Source organism: Bubalus bubalis, chromosome 16, assembly GCF_019923935.1.
Source record: "Bubalus bubalis isolate 160015118507 breed Murrah chromosome 16, NDDB_SH_1, whole genome shotgun sequence".
NCBI lineage: Eukaryota > Metazoa > Chordata > Mammalia > Artiodactyla > Bovidae > Bubalus > Bubalus bubalis.
In genome coordinates, this window is record NC_059172.1 from 28,331,423 (window position 1) to 28,358,816 (window position 27,394).

The 27,394-nt window shown below is 53.9% G+C and overlaps 1 protein-coding gene across 5 annotated transcripts in view; it reads right to left on the bottom strand.

The window, feature by feature from the left end:
* Positions 1-27,394, bottom strand: part of MYO7A (myosin VIIA) — a 106,112-nt gene that overhangs the window by 66,093 nt on the left and 12,625 nt on the right. The window contains exons 1-13 of one of the 5 annotated variants that reach the window (XM_044929327.2): positions 27,083-27,263; positions 21,710-21,823; positions 17,487-17,639; positions 7,165-7,349; positions 6,365-6,486; positions 6,130-6,272; positions 5,763-5,876; positions 4,240-4,393; positions 3,447-3,523; positions 2,776-2,895; positions 1,873-2,015; positions 690-900; positions 164-299 (exon numbers count right to left, since the gene is read on the bottom strand). In XM_044929327.2, coding sequence (XP_044785262.2) covers positions 164-299; positions 690-900; positions 1,873-2,015; positions 2,776-2,895; positions 3,447-3,523; positions 4,240-4,393; positions 5,763-5,876; positions 6,130-6,272; positions 6,365-6,486; positions 7,165-7,349; positions 17,487-17,639; positions 21,710-21,823; positions 27,083-27,229 — 1,819 coding nt within the window. In that variant the 5' untranslated portion in view covers positions 27,230-27,263. Of the gene's footprint in view, positions 1-163; positions 300-689; positions 901-1,872; positions 2,016-2,775; positions 2,896-3,446; positions 3,524-4,239; positions 4,394-5,762; positions 5,877-6,129; positions 6,273-6,364; positions 6,487-7,164; positions 7,350-17,486; positions 17,640-21,709; positions 21,824-27,082; positions 27,269-27,394 lie in introns of those variants that run through there. The other 4 variants (XM_025266347.3, XM_025266348.3, XR_003103922.3 and 1 more) reach the window with 4 other exon arrangements.

Here is a 27,394-nt window from a genome sequence, read left to right on the forward strand (position 1 = left end):
AAAAAAAAAAAAAAAAAAAAAGCACTGAGCCCAATGTTTCCTAACATCCCTTCCCTCTTTGTATTTCAGCACTCTGGTGTGTCTGTCCTGGGCTGGAGAAGGGGAAGGAAGGGAGGGAACACAGGCAAAGAGAGACAGCCAGCCCCAGGGGGCCCTCCTATACCTTGACTCTCATAGTAAACGATGCCTGCAAAGTGGTTGATCCCAAACTGGGTCTCGTGATTGTTCTTGGGGGGAATGTAGTTCGAGTTGAGCTTGTGCTGGGAGTTGAGCTTATGCAACATGGTGGTGTCCGTGCCCTGTGGGAACCGAGGAGCACCCAATCAAGCTCTCCCTCTCCTCCCCACCCCACTCTCCATCAGGCCCTATTGTCTCTCCTGCCCTCTGTCTTTTCAGCCCCCTTCTGTCTTTCCCAAGAGCCTCCCTCCCTTTATTTATATCCCAACACAGGAGCTCTCTGGGCCTCCATTTCCCCATCTGTGAAGTGGGTGAATTGGAATTACAAAACCTTGAAAGTACATCCCAGTATAGAAAATCTATTTCCCAAGATTAAAATCAAGCAAGTATCCCCTCCCTGACTCCAAGACATATTCTGTGCCTGGAGCACCTATTCTGTGCCAGTGGCACACTTGGATCTTCATCGTATGGGGTGAAGGAGTCTCATCTGCCCTGCCCTGCCCCAGGCCCACCTTGGGGAACTTGCTCTCCTCATCGATGAGGGAGATGATGTTCATGGGTTTGTTGGCGATCATGTCCAGGGCATCCTGGTTGTCTGTGAACTCGATGTGCAGCCAGTCAATGCTCTCCAGGTCATACTCCTCCTGCTCCAGCTTGAACACGTGCCGCACGAAGAACTGCTGCAGGTGCTCATTGGCAAAGTTGATGCAGAGCTGCTCAAAGCTGCAGGGAGGGGGCAGGGGACAGGGGGGCAGCAGGGGAGGGGGTGGGGTGTTCAGGCCCTGCCTTGCCACTCAGGGGTGACCCCAGCCTGGTGTTCAGTGTGCCCCTGGGATTTTCGGTCTCCAAGGTGGAAAAGTATTGTGAGTCCAACCTCCTCCATGATAGAAGAGGGCATGGAGGCCCAGCAAAGGCACAGCACTTGCCCAAGGTCACTGAGTGAGTCAGAGGAGAGTTAAGGATGGATGACCAGGCCCTGGGAGAGAGCTGACCCAATGGGCACCACACCCCTGGCAGAGCACCCAGGAGAGGAAGAGCCACGGCACTGGGGAGGCGGGCCTCAAAGATTCAAAGCATCAGCAGATATGGGAAGGGGGCTCACAAGATCTGGCAAGTAGGGCCTTGAGGGTGACATCTCTGAGCCACCAACTCAGCACTCTCCCAGGTGACTGACACTTCGTGTGTTCTGGGAAGGGGGAGGGCTTTGAGACACCTGAACATTATAGAATTAAAGTGACTTACCAGGGGTAACATAGCTAAAAAGTGGGGCAAGGCCAGCTGCCTCTAGCCCCAGCATTCTCCTGGGCCTGCTCCATCCATCTGCACCTCACATGGCCCCCAAGAGGGGTGGGACATCAAGCATGGCCAAGACCCCCATCTCAAACATTGCTCAGTCTCAGCCTCACTTGCTTTGAGGCATCTTGCAGCTTGGAAATGGACCAATGAGCAGTGGGGAATAGAGTGTCACAATGGGGTAAGAGCCTTTGCCCCACCACCACACTGGCCTCAGCTGGCCCAGGGTCTGGAGAGGATGGGGAGGAAGGGGAAAGGCCCCCAGGATGTCTGGAGTCACATTTTTCAACAGCCTGGAAGAGTGTACTTGGGACTAGCTAAATGCAGCTTAAAGGGAGAGATGTGATCTGTAAGTCCACACTTTAGAAGAAAATTCCCACAAGACACAGCCCCACGTGGTACCTGTTTACTGCAAAGTTCTCGAACCCAAAAATGTCCAGGAGACCAATGGACCGGCGAGAGTTCTTCACTTCCTGGGAAGGGGGCTTATAAATGGCTGCATTGATCTTGTCCACGATCCACACGAAGAGCCGCCCGTAGATGCCCTGAATGGAGAGGCAGCTGCAAAAGTCACAGCTTCCCAGGGAGACCGACCAGACGGAGACCCTCCCTGGGCCTCGGAGGCCTCACTCCAGCCCCTTCCTGCTGCAGGAAACCCCCACGTTTTTATTCCAGCTGTTCTCTCTGCCTGGAGCACCCTCTCCTGCCTGAATAACATCTGCTTGTTTTTCAAAGCTCTATGGAGATATCAGCTCCACCAAGAAACCTCCCCTTCCCTCCCCTGGAAGTTTAGGCTCCCACCCCTCCAACCATCTCTGTCTCCCCTGCAACTCTGACTGTCTCCAGGGTCCCAGAGCCCAGTACGGGGCCTGGCACGGGGCAAGGGCTCAATGGACGACAAAATGTCAGGACTGGGGGGCCTCCCCACCTGGCCCATCCCCTCTGTGGGGTCTTCTTTAGAAGGAGAGACCAGAGAGGGTATCCACAGGGCTGGGAATAGCACAGCAGACTGAATGGCCAGCGAATATGATTCAGCGTGAAGCAGGCCAGGGGTGGAAGGCCTCAGGTCACCAGAGCTGTTCAGGCCCTTGAAGAACACAAGTCCCAGCCCCTTGTGGGATGGACGAATTGGGCTCAGGGGGAAGGCAGACTCTTGTCCAGGCCCCAGAGGGCCAGTGGCTGAAGCTGGACCCAAGGGCAGAGCGGGGTCAAGGCTGACATCCCTCCAGCTCTGTGGGCTCCTCAGCTCCTGCCCATCAACTACCCAGCCTCTCGTGGGGCGAGGAGAGCAGACGGCCACTCCACCTTGACGAAGGCATCTCGCACGTCCAGTGCCTGCTCCCTGCTGAGCGGAGTGGACACTGTCTCCCCGCGAGTGATGAGGGTGCGGCTGGTCAGGCAGTTCATCAGGTCTCGGGGGTTCACCTGGTGGGGCAACATACAGGCGCTCACTCAGCCCCCTGCAGCCCGCCCCTCCCACGGCCACATCTAGAACCCCTCCCGCTTTCCAGTCAGGCCTGGCCCAGCCTGCTCCCTCCACTGGGAAAACCCTTCCCCACAGCCCACAGCCCAGTTCTCCCCAGTCGTCAAAACCACCCAAATGCCTCTCTCCTCCACAGCCCCTTCCCACCCCAGGATGTCACCTGTCCCTCCAGGACTGGCTCCCCTGGCTCAGGCTCTGACTTTATTCATCCCAGTTTTCCAACTCAAGGCAGAGGCTAGTATATATTTACTAGAAGACTGACTGACCCGCTCAGGGCCCCCAGACCCCCTCCCTCTCCAGGGGCAGCTGTACTAGGCTTCCACTCCTCCCCTGGGACCCGGTGCCAGCTCAGATCCTGCACACAGCTGGGTGGTTCTCAGTGTTGAACTCCCAGGATTCTCCAAGCAGAGGGCCCCAGCCCCCTGAGCCAGAAGTCAAAACCGGTCCCTCTGAGAGAAAGAACAGCAGACGGGGACAGCAGGCTCTCACTGACCTCCAGCAAGGACGCGGCTGTGGCCAGGGACGGCGAGAAGAGGACCTCGCAGGCATCCAGGTTTTCAAACGTGCGGTCTGTCAGCGGCACCAGGCACAGCGTCAGGCAAGGGAGGTGGGGGTGGGGGACAGCCTAGGGCAACGGGGTGGCTCTGCCCACGCTCAGGGGGACTGGCCTGTCTACGGAGGGCACCAGCACCACGATTAAATGCTTTTCTGGGCTAATAGCCGTCTGACGAATGTTGTCTCCGTGAGCCATGGGCACCATGAGAGCAGGAAGCAGGAATGCCCAGCATCTAGCCCCCTGCCTGATATCCAAGTAAGCAGACCCTGGCAATCATGCCCCCCCACCTCCCGTGACCCCCACCCCAGATGCCCAGAGTAAGCAAGGACTCCTGACACAGGCCTGGTGAACTTGCCTTGCTCTGGGCCTGACACCATCCGCCCTTCCCCAGATGTGCCCTACTCTGTCAGGCCTCAGGACCTTTGCACAGCTCTTGTTTCTGCTCAGTGCACCCGTTCCCCATGTCTCTGTCTTTCAAGACTCATTGGACTGTGAGCGCCTTAGATCTGGGATCATTCATTCATTCACTGAGCAAACTTTCCTAGGGCTCTTGCTCGGTCCAGGAACCATGCTGGACACCAGAGCAAGAGCAGAGTGGACCCAGCACCTGCCATAGCCTGGCACCACCTCCCAGCCTGGCACACTGTCAGTGCCCTGGGAGTGCTGGACGAGAGAACGCGTTTGCTTCGCTGCCTTCCCTCCTTGCTAGAGGTGGCCGCTGGGCCCTCACCCTCATACTGCAGGTTGCCCAGGTGCAGGATGGCAGCCAGCAGCTTCGAGATCTCCCAGTTCTCCGTGTCCGTGAACATGAGCACCTTCATGGCCGAGCGGATGTTGGCATATTCCTGGCTGTCCTCGCGGCCCTCACAGGTTACGCAGTTACCCTGGTGGCAGGAAGTTGGAAAGAGAGGAGCAGAAGGGTGTCACAGAGACCATAGGTTACCCCCAGAGAGGCAGTGCCTGGGCTTGGCCAGCCTGGGTTTCTGGGCACTGACCTCACCTAGGACTCCTCCAGAAAATCTAGAAAGCTTGTGGCTGGGCTTCTCAAGAACACGTTCCGCATCAGGGGAGCCTGGACGCCCCTTCTTCCCAAGAGTGAGAGGAGCCAGGTCACTGATGCCAGGCCTGCCACTGCCACCCTGCCCTGCAGTCACAGCACCAAGACCTTACCATGCCCCTCGCCCCCTGTGGACACACACTCTCAGGGACTTGAACCCCTCACCAGGTGCAGCCTGGGGTGGAAGGTGGGGTGGTGACTGTCGACAGGCAGGGTGTCAAGGGGTCTGCCCCACTGTGTGTGCCCATGAGACGTGTGTGTGTGTGTGTGTCCAAGTGTGCCAGCCAGCTAAAGGAAGTGTCCAGGAAGGTCCGTCACCTACAAGACACACACACCTTTGTTGTCCCATATCCCTCAAGTGCTATAGCCCGTATTTGTGTCCACGCAGCTGGCTAAGCTTGGCTCTAGACAACCAGGCATGGGCTCCTCCCAGGGCAGAGGAAGGCAGTGCCCCCCCAAGCCAGCCTGCTGTGTGCATGGCCCCTCACTGGCACTGAGTGGCAGCAAAGGCCTCTGGCCCCCTTATCCTTGGTGGCCAGACCCCAGCAAGAGGCTGGCACCAGGGCCTGGCAACCAGCTAGCACCCAAGGCTGAAGCCACATCAGCCTGTGCTCCACAATCCTGGGGGGAGCCTGGCAGAGGTCACAGTCTCCACGACCTCAAAGACGGAAGTTCCACAGAACATGTGTGCAGGCAGGGCCTAGTGTGTAGACACGCAGGCACATGCGTGTCTCTGTGTCCCTGGGTCTGGGACACCTACACATTTAGGAATGTGTGTGTCTGTGGCGGGCTTCCCAGGTGGCGCTAGTGGTTTGGACCTGCTGCCAAGGTAAGACGTATGAGAGACGCAGGTTCAATCCCTGGGCCAGGAAGATCCCCTAGAAGAGGGCATGCCAACCCACTTCAGTATTCTTACCTGGAGAATCCCATGGACAGAGGAGCCTGGCAGGCTACAGTCCATGAGGTCACAATGAGTCAGACACAACCGAAGCATTATTACTAGTATCTGTGGCAAGAATTCATCTAGATGGATGGGGGAGCAAGTGTGTGCCCACATGGGGAACACGCTTTATGGTAGGCTGGTGCCCATCAGAGGATGAAAAAAAGCCCACAGAGAAGTTCCCACCCACCAGGCCTGGAGCTGGGGAGGGGCTGGGACAGGTGTCCCCCTCCCTGGGTGCCCACCTGGGCCTCACCATGGCCAAGTAGTTATAGTCCGTGGCCTGGCCCAGGCCCAGCTTCCTCTTCTGCTCCTCATTCATGCCCTCCAGCATGCAGTAGAACACGTGGTAATTCCTTTCATCCGGGGCCTGAAAACGTGGGCACAAGGTGTTGGGGGATGGGAGGGCAGGACGGCCATTGGGCAGCAGACAATCAGACTATAAGCAGTTCACTGTTTTAACAAGTGTCTTTCATGAAAAAGTCCCCATGGGTGGGTTTCCTGATGGGATCCCAGGACCTGAGGCAAGCAAGCAGGAACACAGGGACAAGCAAGGCTATGCAAAGTGCACCCCATACTCCCCATCCCGAGTCAGGGGCTCCTGTGCAGGGGCTCAGGCCCACCTGGCGACAGACTCGTGACTTCTCCAGCAGGTACTGCTCGATCCTGGCGCCCTCAATGGCGCCCCGCTTGTTGAAGTGGATGTCAATGTACTTCCCGAAGCGGCTTGAGTTGTCATTGCGGATGGTCTTAGCATTCCCAAACGCTGCAAGGGTCATGGGTCATGGGTCACGGTCAATGTCAACTTCCCCCCTGCCCCACAGCCACCCAGCTCCTCCCTGAGAGCCCCAGTCCTACCTTCCAAGATGGGAGTTGCTTCCAGCACCTGCTGTTCAATCCACGAGTGCTGCCCACTGATGGCCGCCAGGAACTGCAGGATCAGCTTCGTGCTCTCTGTCTTCCCTGCCCCAGACTCCCCACTGCAGAGGAGACACAGGCAGAGGTGGGACCTGTTACAGCTGCTGTCCCACTCCAGTCAGCTCCTCATCAGTAAAATGGGCTGAAACTAAGGACCTTTCGGGGCTTCCCTGGTAGTTCAGATGGTAAAGAATCTGCCTGCATTGCGGGAGACCTGGGTTCAATCCCTGGGTTGGGAAGATCCCCTGGAGGAGGGCATGGTGACCCACTCCAGTATTCTTGCCTGGAGAATTCCACAGACAGAGGAGCCTGGTGGGCTACAGTCCATGGAGTTGCAAAGAGTCAGACATGACTAAGTGACAAACACTTCACTTTCAAGGACTTTTCAAACCTGGGGAAGGTAAAAGGAGCTTGGTTAACTTTCCTTCCCCTCCATCCATACTGCCATACTGCATGGCATTAACTTTGTCAATGCTCTGTCAATTAAGCATGTCAATGCTTTGTTCTTTTATCCTCTGCCCAAGAGAGAATAGGAGCCTGGGATTGTAACTGACCATAATTTAACAGGAGCCAGCAGTAAGGTTGGCATCGAAAGCTAACATGAGCTCTAGTGACATTAATAGAGGTATAAGGCCTGGGAAAGGGGAGGTGATTCTCTATATTATGAGGCATTAGCAGGAGCATAGAGCAGGAGTTCTAGAGGCTGAGCCTGGAGCGCCATGCTGGTGCTGGGTGCCCACCTGATGATGCAGCACTGGTCACGGCTGTTGCGCTTCATATTGAAGTAGCAATTGTCAGCAATGGCAAAGATGTGGGGGGGCATCTCCCCAATCTTCTTGTTGGTATACTGGCGGATGTGTTCCGGCGAGTAGATAGAGAGCAGCTGGTAGGGGTTCACAGCCACCAAGATGGAGCCCGTGTAGGTCTGTGGGCAACAAGGAACAGAGAGCTCATCCCTTCCTATGTGGGGGAGCTCTGATTCTAGAAAGCTCTCAGGCTCTGCCCTACTCCGTCCCTCTGGAAGGCAGAGCACTGGCTTTGGTGTTGGAATCCTACCTCCCTATGAGCTGGGCGGGGGGTGGGGTGGGGTTGTAGGCAGAGGGCTTCAGGTTAGCATTGGGGCAGCTCAGAGTAGGTGCTTAGAAACATTTGATGAAAGGAGGAAGCGGGGGGTGAGGGAGGGAAGGAGGGTCTTGAAGCCTCGATTTCCTTATCTTTATCTGTAAAATGGGTATAATATAACTGTCTATGAAGATTAAAGAAGATAGTGGACTTTAAAATTCATAGCACCCTGCAGGTAATCCTCAAAGGCTGACTCCCACCTTTGCCTCCAAACCTTGCACCTCAAACTATGGGAGTGAAATTCACAAACTGGACCTTTCCAGAGTGGAGGAGATGGGTGGGTGAGAAGGGAATGGAATGAAGCCATCAAGAGCTAAAGGGGCTGGGTGGGCTCCTGTCTCTGCAGCACTGCCCCTGCACTCTGGGGAACAGAGCACCCCCAGCTACCCCAGGCGGTGTGGGCACAGGGGCCAGACACACCTCAGAGAGCCTTCCGGGGGTTTCCCTCCTCGAGCTCCTTGGTTAGTGCACCCGGGTGCAAAATTTCCTGCTGCGGACCCAGATCCTGCCACACAGGGGACAACAAGGCCTGGTCCTCCTGCCTCTAGGTCACAGTAAGGCCCTCGGGGGTTACTTCTCCTTCTCCACTCCCCACCGCTCCCCCCTCCAATTATAAAAGGTCACGCACAGCCTATCACTGGTGATGGCTCTATTGACATCTGAGCCCAGATGGGCTGAAGAATGTTGTGAGTATGTAGGGAAGGGATCTGCCTCATCCACCCCCTCCCACCTGGGGCCGCGGGCGTCACACCAGAGCCACGGCCACACCCTGGCAGCCTCAGCCCCTGGGTGGCCATGCAGGGAAAGCGCTGCTGCCAGCACCGCATACCAAGCCAGTGCCCACCCCAGGGCCAGCTGTGCCGTGCAAAGCAGTCCTGGCCTGAGCGCCCCAAACCCAGGCTTCTCTCCTCCCAGACACCGCCCCTCTGAGCCCCAGAGGACCCTCCTCTCCCCATCCTGGCTCTTCCTCTGAGTAGCCCATGCCAGAAGCAGCTGAGCCTCACCAGGCTGACTGCCTGACCGTGTGCCAGAGCCTGAGCAGCAGAGATGGGGTGGGACGGGGAAGGAGGCTGGAGGGGAGCTGCCAGGCCAAGTACATACAGAGAGCGGGAACCTGCTCTGTGCTACTCACCCGCCCTCCACAGTTAGTCTGAGGTTGGAAAGTAGGGACAAAAGAGAGCTCGTCAGTGGGAATGGGGTGATAAGGCTCTGCTCCACCAGCAACACCCAGCACAGCCCAGGTGAGTCTATTGGGCTGACTCCCCAGAGCAGGACCTGTCAACCTCTAGCCCCAGGGGGCCTCGGCCACTGTCCCCCACAGCTCAGTCCTGCCAAGCAGTGGGAATCAGCTAGATTATGGTCCCCAGGTGGGAGAGACAGCCACAAGAAACATCCCTGTGAATTTAAAAAGATGGTAACGATAACCCTGTATGCGAGACAGCAAAAGAGACACAGATGAATAGAGCAGTCTTTTGGACTCTGTGGGAGAGGGCAAGGGTGGGATGATTTGGGAGAATGGTGTTGAAATATGTATATTATCATATATGAAACAAATTGCCAGTCCAGGTTCGGTGCATGAGACAGGGCGCTCGGGGCTGGAGCACTGGGATGACCCAAAGAGATGGGATGGGGAGGGAGGTGGGCGGGGGGGTTCAGGATGGGGAACACATGTATACCCGTGGCAGATTCATGTCAATTTATAGCAAAACCACTACAATATTGTAAAGTAATTAGCCTCCAATTAAAATAAATAAATTTATATTTTTAAAAATCTAACTTTAAAAAAAAAATCCCTGTGGCAAATCTCTACTTCTGTCTGTTCATCTGTAAAAGGGGTATGGTTAACACCCACCTCCCAAGGCTGCTGTAAAGACCAAAGGGCACAACCTTTGGACAGGTGCCTGGTGCAGAGCTGGCTGTCCACAAGCACCTTCCTTTCTTCTGAGTATTTCCTTAACGGCAGGCATGGCTCTCAACCACTTGGCCCTTGATTGCCATGTGGTCTGAGGCCGACTGCGTGCTGTCATTCAGGAACCCTTCCCTGAGGCACAAGGGAAGGCTGACACCCACACCTGGCTGCCAGGGAGGGAGAGCCTGGGGCCAAGGAACTCATCCCAGGCACACAAGATGGAGAGGGTGCAGACGGGCAGAGGGCTCTCAGTGGGAATCAAGCATGGGAATCAAGCACAGAGGCGTGAAAGGACAGGACATTTGGGAAGATGGCTAGGGAAAGGTCACCCTGACAGCCAGGAAGGATAAATAGCAGTTACAGAGGCTGGAGGCAGATGCGCTATTTCAAACCCAATGAACCGGTCAACGGGGGAGTCAAAGCCAGACCGAGGTGGCCCTGAGGAGAGGCTCGGTGACCAAGCACAGGGAGGGGCAGTGCCAGAGAGGGCGAGGGTGCACTGAGACACCACGAGGAGCCTTCCCGGGGCTGGGCCTGGACCCTTTCTCCCCATCACCCTTCCGTGGCCCTCTCTCCTCTGCCCACAGCCCAGAGGGCCCTCCCGAGCACTAGGCCCCTCAGCCCTCTGCCTCTTGGACATCCCCACTTGATGTCCACCAGCCTGCCCAGACCACAGCCCACTCTCCCCTCCAACCCTGCTCCTCCTCTGCCTCCCAGCTCGGCCAACAGTGCCACCACTGTCCTTCACCACCATCTTCACCAGGGCGGGGTGCTGGGGGAGCCTCCCCCTCCTTCCTAACAACCCACTTCTCTCCATGGACATGGCCATGCTCCTGGCCAGGCACCTCCCCTTGGACTCCCAGCTTCCACCATGCCCCCTAAATCTGTCCACCACTGGGAATCTGGGTCAGCTCTTTGAAAATCGGACTGTGTCATCCCCCTGCTAAAAACCTTCAAAAGGTTCCCCATGGCCTCAGGACAAAGTCCATATCCTTTCCCTGCCCACAAGACCCCTGAGCCCTGGCCCCTGACGGCCACAGCCCACAGACAGAGGCTCTCTCCACATTAAACGCTCAGTTAAAAACATCATGCTCCATCCCCTGCCCCCTCACCCAGCTCATGCCCGATCATTCCTTGCATCCAAGAGATGACCGCTCCCTCCACAGGAAGCCAGCACCCTCCCATGTGACCCATCACAGCCTGCCTGGCTCCTTTCACTTGACCATCTGACTCCTCCATAATTCTGGTTCAAGGCCTCTGGCCCCAGCCTTGCTCTCCTCTCTACCTAGGGTCAGTATGCACAGTGCATAGGACATGCTCAGCAAGTGTTTGGTGAGTGAATGGAAGAGTGACTAAATTAATGGATGGAGAAGAAATTCACTGTTGTCCACAGGAAGCATCAAGGAAGGAGCTAAGGGGACAAGGGTTAGTTGCTCAGTCATGTCCGACTCTCTGCAACCCCATAGACAAACCATAGACAATAGCCTGCCAGGCTCCTCTGTCCACAGAATTCTCCAGGCAAGAATGCTGGAGTGGGTTGCCATGCCCTTCTCCAGGGGATCTCCTGCATTGCAGGCAGATTCTTTACTACCTGAGCCACCAAGAAAGTCCATAAGGGGACACCCCTGTCAGCAATACTGTGGCAGCCCTGCCTATGCTGATAGGAAGGATGGCCCGCGGCTGTGGCTAGTGGAAAAGCACACAACAGCCTGGGGAGCAATGCTGTCATATATGTATAAAAAATTTTTAGCATAATTTAATATCACAGATATCATATATACATAGTTTTTCTCTTGGAGGATAGATAAGAAGTTAGTAGCAGTGGTTGTGTCTGCGGCAGAAGGAATACTTTCCAATCTGTAGCACCTGCACCCATTTCAAATTAAATAATGAAAAAGCCTCTTCCTTCAGAGAGAGGACGCACCCCAGCAGAGGAACAAGGACACACCCCCTGCTGGGCACAGGATTTGCAGCTCCCAGGCTATCCCTCCCTGTGCTGTCAGAAGGCCCCTGTGAGGCGTAGTTATGACGCTCCTTCTCAGATGGGAGAACTGAGCCTCCAAGAAGGGGCGGGACTTGCCAAGGTCACACAGCAGATAAGTGGGGAGTGGGAGAATGGAGGGACCCTGGCACCAGAGCCCCAGCTCTCACCTCCCCACCTGGACTCCCCCAAATCCCAGGGATTCACCTGCAAGACTGTGGGGCTGGTGGTAGGGGAGGCAGAAGAAGTGAGGGGCTTGGCCACTGCTGACAACGAGTCTCAGGCCTCTCTCTGCACCTCAGCATGTGTCCACCCCCTTAGGCTCTGGGCACTGCTCTCTGAGCCCCTCTGGCCCTGTCTCTCCAAGGGTCACGGTAAACAGAGGGTTAATGTCCACTCCCCAACACTGGCATTTTGTTAAGTCTCCAGTGATAAAGCCCACCCTGTGGGGCCATGGGCTGGGGTAGGGAAGAGATAAGGATTATTCCTGAGTCAAGGACATAGCACACAGGTCCCTTGAGGGCCCCAAGTTCCAGGTGAAGATCAAGGAGCCTCTCTTGGCTCAGAGACACACCCCAGGAGATATGGTAGGAATCTACCTCCTCCTCTGGGAAACCCCTGGGCCTGCTATCCCTGGGGCCTTCCGCTTAGTAGGCCATGGAGACCAAGATACACATACTAACTATACCAATGTCACAGAGTTACCCAATCCATTGTACCAAAGGGGTGACAGAGACCAGAAATGGGTAGGGATTCTCCAAAGGCCACCTGCCAACACCTGGATCCAGGTCTCCCAGCTCCCAGACCAGAGCTCCAGTCCCTACTCAGCATCAGCCCTGCCACCTGTTCCCTGAAAGACCCGGCAATGACCCCTGGCCTCTGGGACCACCCAATGAGAGGCTGCTGTTTGCTCTTTAGTCACTAAGTCATGTCCAACTCATTGCGACCCCATGGACTGTAGCCTACCAGGCTCCTCTGTCCATGGGATTTCCCATGCAAAAACACTGGAGTGGGTTGCCATTTCCTTCTCCAGGGGATCTTTCCAACCCAGGAATCAAACTTATATCTCCTGCATTGGAAGGTGGGTTCTTTACCACTGAGCCACCAGGGTAACCCACATAAGGGGTACTATGAGGATTAAATCAGTGAATTCATGTAAAATACTTATAACAGTGCCTAGCATAAGTTGAAGACTCAATAAACATTATTCATGGTAGTCTTCTAGAGATTAAAAATGCTGCCTTATCTGTGTGCTAAGTTGCTTCAGTTGTGTCTGACTCTTTGCAACCCTGTAGACTGTAGTCCGCCAAGCTCCATGTGATTTTCCAGGCCAGAACAATGGAATGGGTTGCCATTTCCTCCTCCAGTGGATCTTCCCAACCCAGATATTGAATCCACGTCTCTTAGGCGTCCTGCACTGGCGGTGGGATCTTTATCACTAACACCACCTGGGTGCTAAAATTACACTAAAACAAAAAGATTCGTTTCTGCCATATTACTCAGATATATACAGTGGAGATTAAGAGAAAATTGCTCTAAACCTCACACATCATATAGTATCAATGCTATAAGCAACCAACATCTCAATCTCACAAAAAAGTTTACTAACCCAATACTAAGTACTTGTCTGACTCAACAGAAGCACACTGTGTCTTTTGGTATATCTGATATATTCTGAGTATTTGATATAGTGATCAAATGCAGAATCATGAACAACATGTATATAACCCCTTCTTCAGAAGTTACTGATACTTGGTGGAACCAATGCTACCATAGTCTTAACTCACAATCCTACTGTAAATTACTCTGCAAATTATCTCACACTTGAAATTAACAAATACTAACCATTCCCACTAACCATTCCTTTGGAAGGAAAGTTATGACCAACCTAGATAGCATATTCAAAAGCAGAGACATTACTTTGCCAACAAAGGTCCGTCTAGTCAAAGCTATGGTTTTTCCAGTGGTCATGTATGGATGTGAGAGTTGGACTGTGAAGAAGGCTGAGCACCGAAGAATTGATGCTTTTGAACTGTGGTGTTGGAGAAGACTCTTGAGAGTCCCTTGGACTGCAAGGAGATCCAACCAGTCCACTCTGAAGGAGATCAGCCCTGGGATTTCTTTGGAAGGAATGATGCTAAAGCTGAAACTCCAGTACTTTGGCCACCTCATGTGAAGAGCTGACTCATTGGAAAAGACTCTGATGCTGGGAGGGATTGGGGGCAGGAGGAGAAGGGGACGACAGAGGATGAGATGGCTGGATGGCATCACTGACTCGATGGACGTGAGTCTGAGTGAACTCCGGGAGTTGGTGATGGACAGGGAGGCCTGGCGTGCTGCGATTCATGGGGTCGCAAAGAGTCGGACATGACTGAGCGACTGAACTGAACCATTTCCACTGCATCTTGGTCAAAGGGATTCCAGTTCACATTCTCAGGATATCGTGAAAGGACCTTAGACTTGAATGTTTGTCTCAGTGGTGTCTGCTCAAAATTTTCTCCTTCAGTTGAGAGGTTGCTAAGGGTCCTCTGAGGGCTCTGCCTCACTTAGGGTGTCTGAGGCTAATTTACAGCCCTGGGGTGCTGTCCCTCAGGCTCCTAGGGGAAGACCAGCTGGAGCAGGCAAGCCCTGGGCAGACAGTCAGGGACAGATCATCCTTCAGGCCCAAGGCTATGAGTGGCCGGGGTAATCTGAGGAAATCGCAGGTGTGTAGGGCTGTACCCAGGGTAACCTAAGCCATGAAGTGACCAGGGTTGCCATGGTTAGGGACAGGTACAGTTTCTGGGTGGGACTATAGCCCAGCTGCTTCTTCAAAGCCCTGGTCTAATCCTACTTCATCCATTCAGTCACAGAAGCATAGAGTCAGCAAGTCAAGGAAACCTCCTTGAGCCCTGCAGTGCTGGAGTGCAGGACCCTGCACCAACAGACACCCTGAATCTTAGGTCCACAGACTACACAAGCTGGGGACCTTCCAGGTGCTGTGGCTGGATTTCTGACCGTGAGTCTCTGAATGGGAAAGAGAGCTTAGACATCTCATCCAGGCTCCATCCCCATGCCCTCCCCACCCCCACTTCCTATCCTTCACCCTAAAATCAGTCAGAATGGTTACTAGCAAAACCTCTAATGAGCTAAATGGCGCAGACTGCAGGGTTTTCTGGAGAATCCATAAATCTCTGGAATTCTTTTATTTGATCCCATAGTCAACCTAGGTAAGGCCATAACGTCCAGGCTGATTTCTCTCCTGACTGCCTGCTAATCACACACAGAAGAACATTAGTTGCTCAGTCATGTCCAACTCTCTGTGACCCCATGAACTGTAGCCCACCAGGTTCCCCTGTCCATGGAATTCTCCATGCAAGAACACTGGAGTGGGTTGCCATTCCCTTCTCCAGGGAATCTTCCCAACCCAGGGATCCAACCTGGGTCTCCTGCATTGCAGGCATATTCTTTACCATCTGAGCCACCAGGGAAGCCAGCTAATTAGTCTACTCTGAAAACTTAACAAACCAGATTCACTGATCTGGGCAGTGAACAGAACTTCCTGAACTTTAGGGCAGTCCAGTGGTTAAGACTCTGCGCTTCCAATGCAGGGAGTGAAGCTTCAACCCCCAGTGGAGGAATTAAGATCTCACATATTGTATGGCGCATCCAAAAAAAAAAAAGATTTACTTATGCCAGACTGTCTAAAATTTTTTCCTCTCTTCTCCCTTTTGGATCCTGTTTTTGCCTTTGTTCTTTGAATCAACCAACCGACTCCCTCACATGAGAGAAACCAGTTTGCTGGCAAAATCACTAAACTGTGTGCAAAAGAACCAACTACATGCCTCAGAGTTATCCTTAGACATGGTATGCAGGGTCCCTGGTGGAGACAGCCCCCACTCAGCTCCTTCCTGTGAAGTTCCCCTCGACAGGAGACTGCATCAGGATGCGAGCTCTGCAGCAGCCTCCCTGGGCAGGCAGGGGGACAGGCTCCTGCTCACCTCCAGACCCAAGCATCACACTCCACCCAGGCCTGGGCGAGTGGCATGGAGAGCCCCAGGTCTCTCCCGTGTCCACCTGCTATCCAAGAAGAGGAGGGGGCAGGGAACTGCCAAGAACTGGGGTGTTGACACCAGTGATCCCATGGGGAATCTCTGGCCTGGGCTCAAATCCTAGCCCCACCCCCCTGACTGGGTGATGCTGCTCATGTCTGGAGGTACCATCATGTCCTGCCCTCTGGATGAGGGAAGGAGTAAAAGGGGCTTTGTCAGTACTAAGGGTCTCCCTGAGAAAGCTGCTGTCTCTGCCTACACAATCAACACATGTCCAGGGCCAGAGCACAGCTTGAGAGCCCAGGGCTGCAGAAGGACCCAGAGTGGGGATGGGGCTCCCCAGAAGCTGAGGTGCCACAATGCCAGAGCTTCTGGGGGCCCTGAACTCCTTGTTGTGCTTCCTCAGGCTCCCTCAGACTCTCCCGGCCCTGTCTCCCATTCATGGTCCTGACAACTCACTTGCCTGGCACGGTCCTGCCTCAGGTCTTCTGATCATGCAATGCCCCTTCCTGAATGCCATCTCTCCTGGCATTCAGGAAGGGAACTGGGAGTGAGGCCTCACTTTCACAGACCCTGTGTGACCAGCTCTGCACTTATCACCCCACCTCCCCTGAGCATGACTGGCCTGGGGACCTGCCTCAGGAAGTTCCCTCCAGCTCTTTCTTTGTTGTACATCCATGGCTTCCTTTGCCCCTGAGCTGCTCAGGCCAGAGACATGCAGTGACCCCAGTGCACAGCTCTACAACTCAGCCTTGTGAAGCCTCAGTTTCCCTTTCTGTAAAATGGGACTATGGGGCTAGATCAGCCATTCTCAGAGAAGGCTGAGATCCCTGAGGATCCCCAGGATCCTTTCAGGAAGTCCACAAAGCCTTGTCTTTTCCACCAGCATATCTGTGAGGCCAGATTTTCTTCATACACTTCAGCCAAAACAATATCACATCAGTATGGATGTGTGGCAGAAAATCAGGTTGTCTTCTATTGAGTTGGCCAAAAAATTCAGAAGCAAACACACTTTTGGGCCCACCATAATATTAAATCAGATACTAAAGATATTTGAATTTGAAAACCTGTAAAACAGTGCCACTCTTCTCATTAATTTTTTTATACTGACAAATGTATTTTCTTAAAAATATGCTATGTTATTCTGTAATGGATTTTTGTGGTTATTTTTTAATGAATTAATAATTTTAAATGTCCTGGTTATAATTTGTAATATGGTAAATATCAATAGATATGACATACATAAACAAAAGCTCTATGAGGCCCTCAATAATATTTAAGAGCATAAGGGGTTCCTGAGGCCAAAAAGTGTGAGGATCTCTAGACTAATGGTCTCGATGGGACCATCGTGTCCTGATGGTCTCTGAGCTTACCTCTTGGGATCAACTCAGTCCTGGCTGAGTGAGATGTTCTTTCTTTGTCCTCGTGAGTTTCAAGGTGAGAAAGTGTGGCATGTGTGTATGACGGGTTCTAGTATCAAGGTTTTGGGGGATCCAGGAGCATGTTTCATCCTCCATCCCCTTCCTGAGGATACAGACTTCCAGCCCATCCTCCTCTTGACTTTGGAAGATCCATGGCAGGTCCTGATCCCACCGCAAACCCAGGGAAAACCACAGATCCCCCATCCCTGGGCAAAGCACCAAGCCTGTTGCCCTCCCCTGCCTGGTCTAGTCTCCCAGCAGTTTCAGCAGTCTCCCTACAGAGGCACAGGAACCTGTGGGAAAAACTTCCCATTCTGCAATCACAGACCACACAAGAAAGTGTTAGTCACTCAGTCGTGTCGGAATCTTTGTGACCCCATGGACTGTAGCCTGCCAGGCTCCTCTGTCCATGGGATTCCCCAGGCGAGAACACTGGAGAGGGTTGCCATCCAGAACGAAAGAAAAAATAAGCCACAGACAGAGCGGCTGTAGGCGAGGGCTGACTCCCTGATCCCAGCAGGCCAGCTGCGGGGGCGGGGCGGGGCAGGGTTACAAGTGGAAGGTGGGCGGGGCGGCTGGCTGGTGAGGCAAGACTCACGTAGATGAGATGGTCTCGGTATCTAATGAGCAGGTTGCGCAGGATGCCGGCTTCATTGAGGTCCCCCAAGCGGATCATGTCCTCCACGCCGTGCACCGACGTGGGGTGCATGGGCTTGATGTGCGTGGCGTTCTGCGGGGAAATCCAGTGTTCCTGCGGAGATGCACAGTGGCTAACGTCAGCTCGTCCTCCTGGGACACAGGCTGCACTCTGCCAGGGAAGGGTCCCTGGAGGGACGGGAACCCCGGATATCTGCGACCCCATAAGGGCCTCGTCCTCTCCTGCGGCCAAACACAATCAGTTCTAACAGGTTGACTCCCACGAGTAAAAGTGATACCACCTACCCTTAACCTCCATGGAGCGCTCTTCCTCCTCTTAGGAAATTCTCTTTTGCAGACCTTAGAGGTGGGCATGGCAGGGACTTTGGGCCTACCTTGTGGCCGTCATAAAAGGGATTAGTCTCTCCAGTCAGTTTATAGGATGGAGTGAAAAGTGTAATAATTGGAGTTAGACTTGACCTCAAATCCAAACTCCAGTAAACAGTAGCACAAAAAGTTGCTCGGATAGTGCGATACTACTGCACTATCTCCTGCTGCCACGGGGTGGCAGATGGTTGCACATCTGGGCGATCGCCTTGGCTTGTTCATAGAGCTTGCAAAGCCGTGGTTTCCTCTGACTGTTGGAATCCTCACCTCCCCACGGAGGTCTCCAGCACCCTCTACTCACAATCCTCACCTCTCAGAGAAATGGGAATCGCTCCTGTGCTCTGTAGTATGGCTATAACCTGAGTCAAACTTCCAAAGACCTCTGGGTCCCTCTCCCTATTCCCAAATGCCAGAACCATAGGAGCCTGAGGACCAGGCAGGAGTCAGGGTTCCCATGGCTGGGTCAGGGCCTCCTCTAGGCCCCCCACACCCTGGGTCTCCCACTGCAAGGCAGTGGTCACACTGGGTTACCATTGTGTGAACACGGTTCTGGCCCTGACCCCTCAATTTTCCCCAGGGCTGGGCGGTTAGGTTCCATGTTCACTATACCCTGGTTCACAGTGCTTCAAACAGGGGCCAGGCACAAAGACAGGGCAGAGAATTCCTGATGAACAGATGGCCGACTTTCTGACTACTAGGAACCAAGTCTGAATTAAAAGCCAAGTCCTAGTCATGGAGAGAGCCCACAAGTCCCCTATTCCAGCTCCCTTACTTCACATGAGAAAACAGGATCAGACGACCAAGGCCCTCAAAGAGCTCAGGGACAGGCTAGCCATTGCCAATGACTCCAGTTTCCCTGGCATTTCAAGGCACTTCCTGGGCCAGGGGCATTGCATTCCAGGTCAGGCCCTCACACAGCCCTGACGTGAATGGGCTGGATGGCGAGATCAGAGAACCCTCCTAGACTTTCCAATCCCGGGTGGAACATTCCTCTCTTCCATCCCATTTCTTGATAAAAGTTGATCCAATTGGAAAATTCCCTTTCCCTACTTGGTCCTAGGCCCTAGCATGGGCCAGAGGGGAGACCTTGCCAGGCAGGCTGTCTGCCTTCCGCACTCGACCCCAGCCTCTGTTTCCATAATTCCTCCACAGGACACTTCAGCCCAGAGTTCAGAGGTAGCTCAGCCTCCGCAAGACCCGTAGCCCTGTGCTTCCCTGAACCTCTATGACCTCATCTACGAAATGGGGATGAGAATAACAATCCCCTTTTCTTAGGGATGTTGGGAGGGTTAATAGATACGATAATGGTCAACTTTTGTTTCACTCCTGTCAGGTCTAAAAAGCCCTAGTACCTGGTAACTGATCAACCAGTCCTGGGTATTATCACTCTAAAGCCTTCTAGTTTTTGTTGCAAAAGAGGTGTATATTCTCATTTGTTCCTCTTAACATTGCATCATGGAATTACTGGCCCTGTTTTACAGTGAGGCTGTACACTGGAGAGGTGGAGCGCTCTGCTCAGTTAAATGGCAGAGCTGAGCCTCTCCCCACTCCTTTCCTGCATGGAGAGTCACACAGCTGAGGTCAGCACCCCTCAGGTCAATGTCCACAGACACCTACCACACAGACCAAAGTGTAACCAGGACAGAAACTGAGGCCTGGCCCTGAAGGTATACCAGTGAGAGACACAGAGAGCCTGGGGACACATTTGGGAAAGAGCTGACCTGGCAATGAATTCAGAGAGACAGGGACCATGTGCTCTGCAGAGGAGGGGAAGAAGGGGATGTCCAACAATAAGAATGGCTTGGACAAAAGCAGAGTATTAGCACTTCAGTGAAGATGGGAACCGTGGCCTCTCATTGATTCAGCACATCTTCATAGAGAAACTTCTCTAGGGAGAGCTTCATCGTGCTCCAGGGAACCAGATGTGACTCACCTAGCCTCAGGTTGGGGGAGTCTGTGGCAGACAGAGAGGTCAAAGATGATAGCTTGGAGGTGGAGCAGGGAGGGAATGGGAGTGGGAAAAGCTGGTAAAAGAAGAGGCCAGAAACCACCCCCCACCCCCACTCCCGGGGCCCAGCGCCACCGAAGCAACGCAGGCCCCATCCTGTTCCCAGCCAGCCAGTCACATTCCTCCCCACTCTGCAGCCCCCATTCTCAGGGCCTCTGTGGGGGCGAGTGGGAGTGGATCTCTGGGATCTGGTGACACAGTTACGGGACACCATCTGACATGCAACATGACCCAGGTGAAACTCAAGCCTGCAGGCAGAGTCCCTGGGCCCCACCCCGGGGGTTCCAGGCTGGTTTCTGGACCTATCTGTGCTGCCAGCCAAACCCGAGCCCCCATTCTGCACCTGCAACCTCACAGGGGCTTCCTAGAGGGCCCTGGAACTGGAGCCTGTGGGATGACACTGCGGCACTCTGCTTCTAAAGCCCAGGGGACAAAAGTGTGGTTAACAGAACCGGAGCTCCAAAGTCGCCACTGAGATGTCAGGAGAGGAATCACACACACAGGGCCGGAGGCCTGGGATCCTGGCCCCTCACACAGCATCCCTCACTAGCTCACTAGTGTGAGTGGTCCTGGGGTCCCTCCCTGGACTCCAGTTTCCCCTTGAGGTCACAGAGGCTGTCCTCCCTGCCTTTCACACACACTGTGAGGACTTAAAGACAGAACTTGGGTCAAAGGGCTTTGCAAACCCCAAGGCTGGTACCTCTGGAGGCTGCAGGGATAAATAATAATAATGCCCCCACCTTTCCACAGCCAGTACTGGGCCTCCAGGATCCAGAGCCCATCCCAACCCCCAACAGAGCCTTCTTCTCCAAGTCACGGCACCCTTTCACTTCCATCAGACTCGGAGGCTAAGAAGGGACTGTCTCTATGTTCCCAGTGCCACTCACAGCATTGGGTACAACCCAAATTATGGTGAACTGAATCTCCCTGGACCCTCACATCTCTACCAAACCACAGCCTTATACTCCGCACCACATTTACACATGCCCCTGCCACATACACATGTGCCATGCCCATGAACACACGTCCAGAGTTCCCAGGCTTCCCCTCTTCCGGGCCACCCACCCATCTTCTCTAAGATGGGACCCTGACTTTAGACCTTACCTTCCGTCCCCAAGGCCCCACTCTCACTGCCTCTGAAATTTACACTTCCAGTGTCCCTTTCCTTCAGAGTCACAAGAGATAAAGGGTTCAACTGTTAGACTGATTCCCGGGCAGCACTGGGGTGGACAGTGGATTCATCTGATGATCTAACCCCACAGAACCAGACTGGCTGTTTTCAGAGCACCTCCCCGTTTTCTGAGTCAATAACCCTGTGATATAGTTGTCGTTATCTCCATTTTACAGAAAAGGAAACTGAGGTTCAGGAGGGAAAGAGATTTGGCCAAGGTTGCATAGCTTGGGCGTCAAGTGGGCAGGATGGGATTTGAATCCAGTCTCTCTGATCCCAAAGCATCCCTGAACCTGAGGAGCACCCAGGCTAGTGCCACCTCCCTGCCCCCACCATATACACTTGCACGTCCACACAGACACACATCTCTAACACCAGGCAGAATAGACCGAAGTACTTATGGAAATTAGAACAAGTATCATGGGGCAAAAGGGAGGTTCCTTCTCATGGAGGCTGTCGGGAAAGCTCCATAGAGGAAGGGAGCTCTGAGAGGCAGAAGTGGGGCCCAGGAACTGTCTCCACCCGCCTGAGGCTGGTCCCTGCTAGGTCCTTGCATCAGGTCACCACCAGCCTGTGCCCCTGTCCAGGCACAGGGGCGGGATGGTAACAGACTACTCACATTGCCTTCATCGTCCACCACCTGGATCTGCCCAGAATCACAGAGCTTCACCACCGCTCCAATGGGCACATCAAACTCCTGCCCAGATCTCAGGTCCATCCAGACGTAGTCGCCCTGTGGGTGAGAGAGTCCCAGGTGAGCAGAGAGGGGCATCAGGAACACCTTCCGAGCAGTGCTGTGCCCACCCCGACCACCAGCGGCTCTTGCGTCAACCACAGAAGAGGAAAGAGAACCAGCACTGTGGAAGCCTCGGTGCCTGGTCCTCGGTTGGGCACTTACACAGTGTCATGACTGTCCCCAGTTTACAGATGAATAAGCAGAGGCTCAGAGAGGGGAACAGCTGAGGCCACACAGCTGAGCAGCTTCAAACCCAGGCCTGTCCAAAGCCCGGCTCTCCCCAAGGCTCTACATCACATACAGGTACAGTAGACTCATTGAGGTTTAGGCAGAAACACCGAAGCACCCAAACCACTTCCCCTCCGTCCTAAAGGAGTAGTTCCCCCAGACATTCAAACAGCCTCCATCACCTCCAAGGTCAACACTCACAGTCACAGCTCTGACTTCCCTGCAGTGACACTGCTGGGCCCCGTGGCACACGTGGACATCGCTCTCAGCCACACTGTCTCCTGGCTCGTGGGGACAGCCCAACAGTGTCTCTTGGGGGCGGGCAGAGCGTCACATCTGCATCCCTTGCAGCATCCGGCACGAGCCTGGCTCTCGCTACATGCTCAGTGAGCATGCACGGAAGCCACATCTACAGCTCAGAGTCAGGGAACGGATTTAGAAGAACCACCTTTCAGCACTGGCATCAAACACACATGTACTGAGCACCTACTAGGTACAAGACACCGATGGATCTAAATGCTGGGGATCAAGCAGTGAGCATGGAGTCCACATTCTAGTTGGGAGGAGCCAGAAAAAAATACTGAGGAAGTACGTTCGGGTTGGAAGGAGGCTGAAAACAAGCAACTGAGCAAGTAATAGTCACTTGGGAGGGCTGTAGTGTGGCGATGACAGTGATCCCAGTGCTGGAGAATCACCGAGCCAGCCCAGCAGAGGTTCAGAAGCTGGCGAAGCCACTCTGTGGAGGAAACCTCTGAACTGAGACCTGAAGGGCGAGAAGCAGACAGGCTAGGAAAGAGCAGGGTAGAAATCTGGGCAGAGGAAATGACAAGGGCAAAGGCCCTCAGGCAGGAAGGAAGGACTGATGAGAGAGAGGCGGCAAGAACCAGGACTCATACACTCTTATTCACCTGGAGGTAAAAGCTTGAATTTTATTCTAATCTTAATAAGAGTGTTCTTTTTGGGTGGTTCCCAAATTCCCTAGAGGGTAAAAGAACCTGGACATTCTAATAAAAATATCAAGCGGCAGTTAGAAACGTAACAGCTGCTAAAATTGATTCACAATGAAATGAGCCCATAGAAATGGCCCAGTGCAAATAGCTCTGGGCTATGAGACTCGGTTATTGATATTTCTCCCGGATATTTCTCAAGAGAACTCTCGAGAGTCCCTTGGACTGCAAGGAGATCCAACCAGTCCATTCTGAAGGAGATCAGCCCTGGGATTTCTTTGGAAGGAATGATGCTAAAGCTGAAACTCCAGTACTTTGGCCACCTCATGCGAAGAGTTGACTCATTGGAAAAGACTCTGATGCTGGGAGGGATTGGGGGCAGGAGGAGAAGGGGACGACAGAGGATGAGATGGCTGAATGGCATCACTGACTCAATGGACGTGAGTCTAAGTGAACTCCGGGAGTTGGTGATGGACAGGGAGGCCTGGCGTGCTGCGATTCATGGGGTCGCAAAGAGTTGGACACGACTGAGCAACTGATGTGATATGATCTGATGAGACTGGGTTTGGGGACCTGCTTGGGACCTCAGACAAGTCCCTGACCTCTTTGAACCTCAGTTTCCACATGCCTCAGTGAGGGGTGGGCTCGTTGAGTACCAAAGCCAACTTGCCACTGTTTCAGCTTCCTGTTCCCATCAGAACCAACTACTTTTCAGCCCCAGCTGACACTATGAACTTCCCTTCGTGGGAGGTCAGCACATGTTAGAAACATGCTAGCTGCAAACCCAAGCTTTCTCCCAGAAAAACTAAGAAACTTTGGAGAGCCTTTGGGTGGAGAGGAGAACTCATGTGTTTGCTGAGTATCTACTGTTGCCCAGGCTGTATGGTTACTTCCCATAAACTCCCCTGTTTAATGCTCACGACTGCTTTAATCCCAAATCCAAGCTATGTTTCCTGCCACACTCCTTGCCCTCTCTAAGTGCTGACCCAGGACCACCGGACACACCCCTGCCCAGGCTATTCTGTTCCACATCCCCTCCTCCCCTCCCCATCTTTCCACTGAGTGGACATTTATCCAAGAGCAAACAGCAACTCTTCCCAACCCCTCCTCACTGCCCCACCTCTTTCCTCCTCCTCTCCACCCCCTGAAGAGTTAGTTCAGTCATTTGGAGCACATTTGTGGAGAGCCTGCTATAGGCCAGTTTCATTCCAGACTCTGGGGACAGAGCAGTGAAGGGAAAGCAGAGGGTCTAGTAAGGGGAGCCCCAGGTTGACGCTAGATGAGGGGGCACTTGGAGGATGTGGGCAGCGGGCACATAGGGCCCCCTGAGCCATGGACAGAAGTTGGACATTAAGTAGGACAAGAAGCTACTGGAAGATTTTGAAGCAGGAGAGGGTGGCACGATGCATTTACATTTTAAAAAACCTCATCCTGAGAAGAGAACCCAGGCATTCCTCCAGACTCCAGGCCCCTGGGCTTGCCCCTTACAGCCTGCACCAGGCTGGGTCATCACTGTGTGTGCCCACTCCTCGCTGGCCTGCAGCCCCCTGAGGGCAGGGCCGATCTGAGTCTTCCATCTGTGATTCCCCAGAACCAAACATAGAGAAACTCTCTCAATGAGAAAGAGAATCAGAATGTGAGAGTGTGTGTGTGTGAGCATGGGTGTGAGTGTGTAAGAGGGAGCACATGACAGAGTTCATGTGTGTGAGAGAGAAAAAGAGAGACTACCTGATTCCCGGAGGCCGGCAGTGGCACCGGGACATTGCTCTCTGCACACTCAACACCCCGCAGCAGGCCAGGTAGTGACTGACATGCTTCCCTGGAATTAACCATCTCACTGAACCTCATCACAACACTTCAACAGAGGATTCCACCTCTACTTCATCTCCTCAAAGAGGTCAAGACCCATGCCCAAGGTCACACAGGTGTTTTGTGGTAGAACCAGGAATGAAGCCCAAGACTGGCAAACTCCAAATCCAGTCCAGTCTCCCAACACCCCCACCCTAGGGCCCCGCCCTGAGCCCAGCTCTGCAAGCAGAACAGGAAACACTAATAGGGCTCCTGCCTGGAGACGCTTAGTGGACTCAAAATGCAAACTGGAAGCTCCAGCTGGGGGCACCAAAGCAAACAGAAGTGACTTTAGAACCCTCCTAGCCAAGGACTGTCATTAGGAGGGCAATGACTTGATTTTCTCTTTTCTTGATCTGAACTTGAGGAAAGAAGCAAAAACGGCAGCTAAGAGGCTTCCAAGAGGACTTGGGGAGCTGAGAACCTCTGAGAAGATAGTTACCACTGTTCCATGGAAAGTACTTGGGGCATGAGAGTGCAACTGGATTGTAAGGGTCCCCATTTTACAGATGAGGAAACTGAGGCCCAGAAAGAGGAAGTGATTTGGCCCCCGCTACTCATCAGATCAGTTACTCATGAGACTGCAAACAACTGCAGGGCAGAGCCCGATCCCAAAACAAGGTGGGTCAGGAAATGCTGATGGTGAAGGAAGGAGGGGAGGAAGGAGGATGTAAAAGAACACAACACTTTTTTGAGGAGCGGGAGGAGAGGATAGGAGCATTGGGCTCAGGTCTAGCCCCATTGGCTTCTCCCCACAACCGGACTCCAGGCAGCCTGTGACTGCATCTGGCCCCATTCCTACAACCCTACCACCCCATTGTCAGGAGAACCCCACTGGGGAGCTTTCCCCAAATCAAAAGTTCCATTTGTGAGACTCCTGCCCCTGTGTGGCTATGTAAACTGGAGAAAGTAACAGCTTTTCCACCGTCGGATGAGCGCCTCCCAGCCTCCACACAGTGGCTTCCTAGATGGATTTGCCTAAATGTCCTCAAGGGCACTTCACAACCCTAGCCCACACCCACCACAAACCATGGTAAAGAGTTCTGGATCCAGGTCCCAGTTCTGTCACCAATGCTGTGCGACTTTGGCTAAGTCTTTCTGTCTCTCTGGGCCTTAGTGTTCCCCAGCCTTAAAATGGAAGGAGTCAGTGCTTGGAAAGATAAGAGACCCATGCAAAGAGGAGTTGTCCTTGATGTCCACTTGCCTTCCCCCTAGGCATGAACCCAGAATCAGATCAATACTGACTCCCCCGCAAGGCCTTAGCCTCTTGTGCCTCCCTCCTCCCCTGGGGAAGGGTCTGAGGTTCAATCCCTGTTTGTGGAATGAAAACCAGTATGTTTTAGGACATATCCCCGCCTCTCCCCCCACTTAGGGGCTTCCCTGGTGGCTCAGCAGGTAAAGAATTCCCTGGTGCAATGCAGGAGACCGAGAAGAAGAGGGTTCGATCCCTGGATGGGGAAGATCCCCTGGAGAAGGGCATGGCAACCCACTCCAGTATCTTGCCTGAAGAATACCATAGACAGAGGAGCCTGGCGGGCTACAGTCTATGGAGTCGCACAGAGTCAGACACGACTGAAGAGACTGAGCACGCAGGCTGCTCTTCCCTGGGATTCTCCAGGCAAGAATACTTGAGTGGGTTGCCATTTCCTTCTCCAGTGCATGAAAGTAAAAAGTGAAAGTGAAGTCGCTGGGTCCTATCCGACTCTTCCGGACCCCATGGACTGTAGCCTACCAGGCTCCTCCCTCCAAGGGATTTCCCAGGCAAGAGTACTGGAGTGGGGTGCCATTGCCTTCTCCAGAGCACGCAGGCATCCCCTCCTTTGTCCTCATAATCACTCTGGGACACTAGTGGTCTTACCCTGTTTTCACAGGTGGGAAAGATGGTCCGACTGACTTGCCAGAGGGGTGGGTGAGTAAGAAGTGTTCAGTTGCTAACCTTCAGGGAAGGAGGGGCCTCACAGGCCACGCTTTCCTTCTACCAGCTAGTAGGTGGAGGGCACCTGGAAGCGCTCCCTGCTCTGGACCAGGGCAAAGGCAGGGAATCCCCTTCTGGGCACCTCCCGTTTTCCAGCTGCAGAAGCTCCCGGCTCGGAGGGGAAGAGAGGGAGCCAAGTGCACTCTGGGCACGGGAGGGTAGGAGGATCGGAGTCTGTATGCACCCTGGGGTTTTGCGACCCTGCGGCCCGCCCGGCTTCTAAAAGGCGCGTCCTCCCCGCACCGGCCCGGGGCTCACCGGCAGGACCGCGTATGTCTTCAGCGCCTGGTTCAGGCTGCGCACCAGCGCCCACTTGCCCTTGCCCGGCTGCTTGGCCCGGGCCTCTGCGACGTCGCCGGGGTCTGCGGCGTCCGCGGGGTCGCCGGGGTGGGCAGGAGGCTCCATGGCGCCGAGAACCTGGTGGCGGTCGGCTACAGTGGCAGCACGTCTCGGGCTCCCTAATTCACCTAATCCCATGCGCGCCGGGGAACCCTAAACCCAGCCATCTGCCGCGGGCCCATGGCAACGGCGGCTTAGGTGACGCCTGCGGGCGGGAACTGGGAGGGCCCC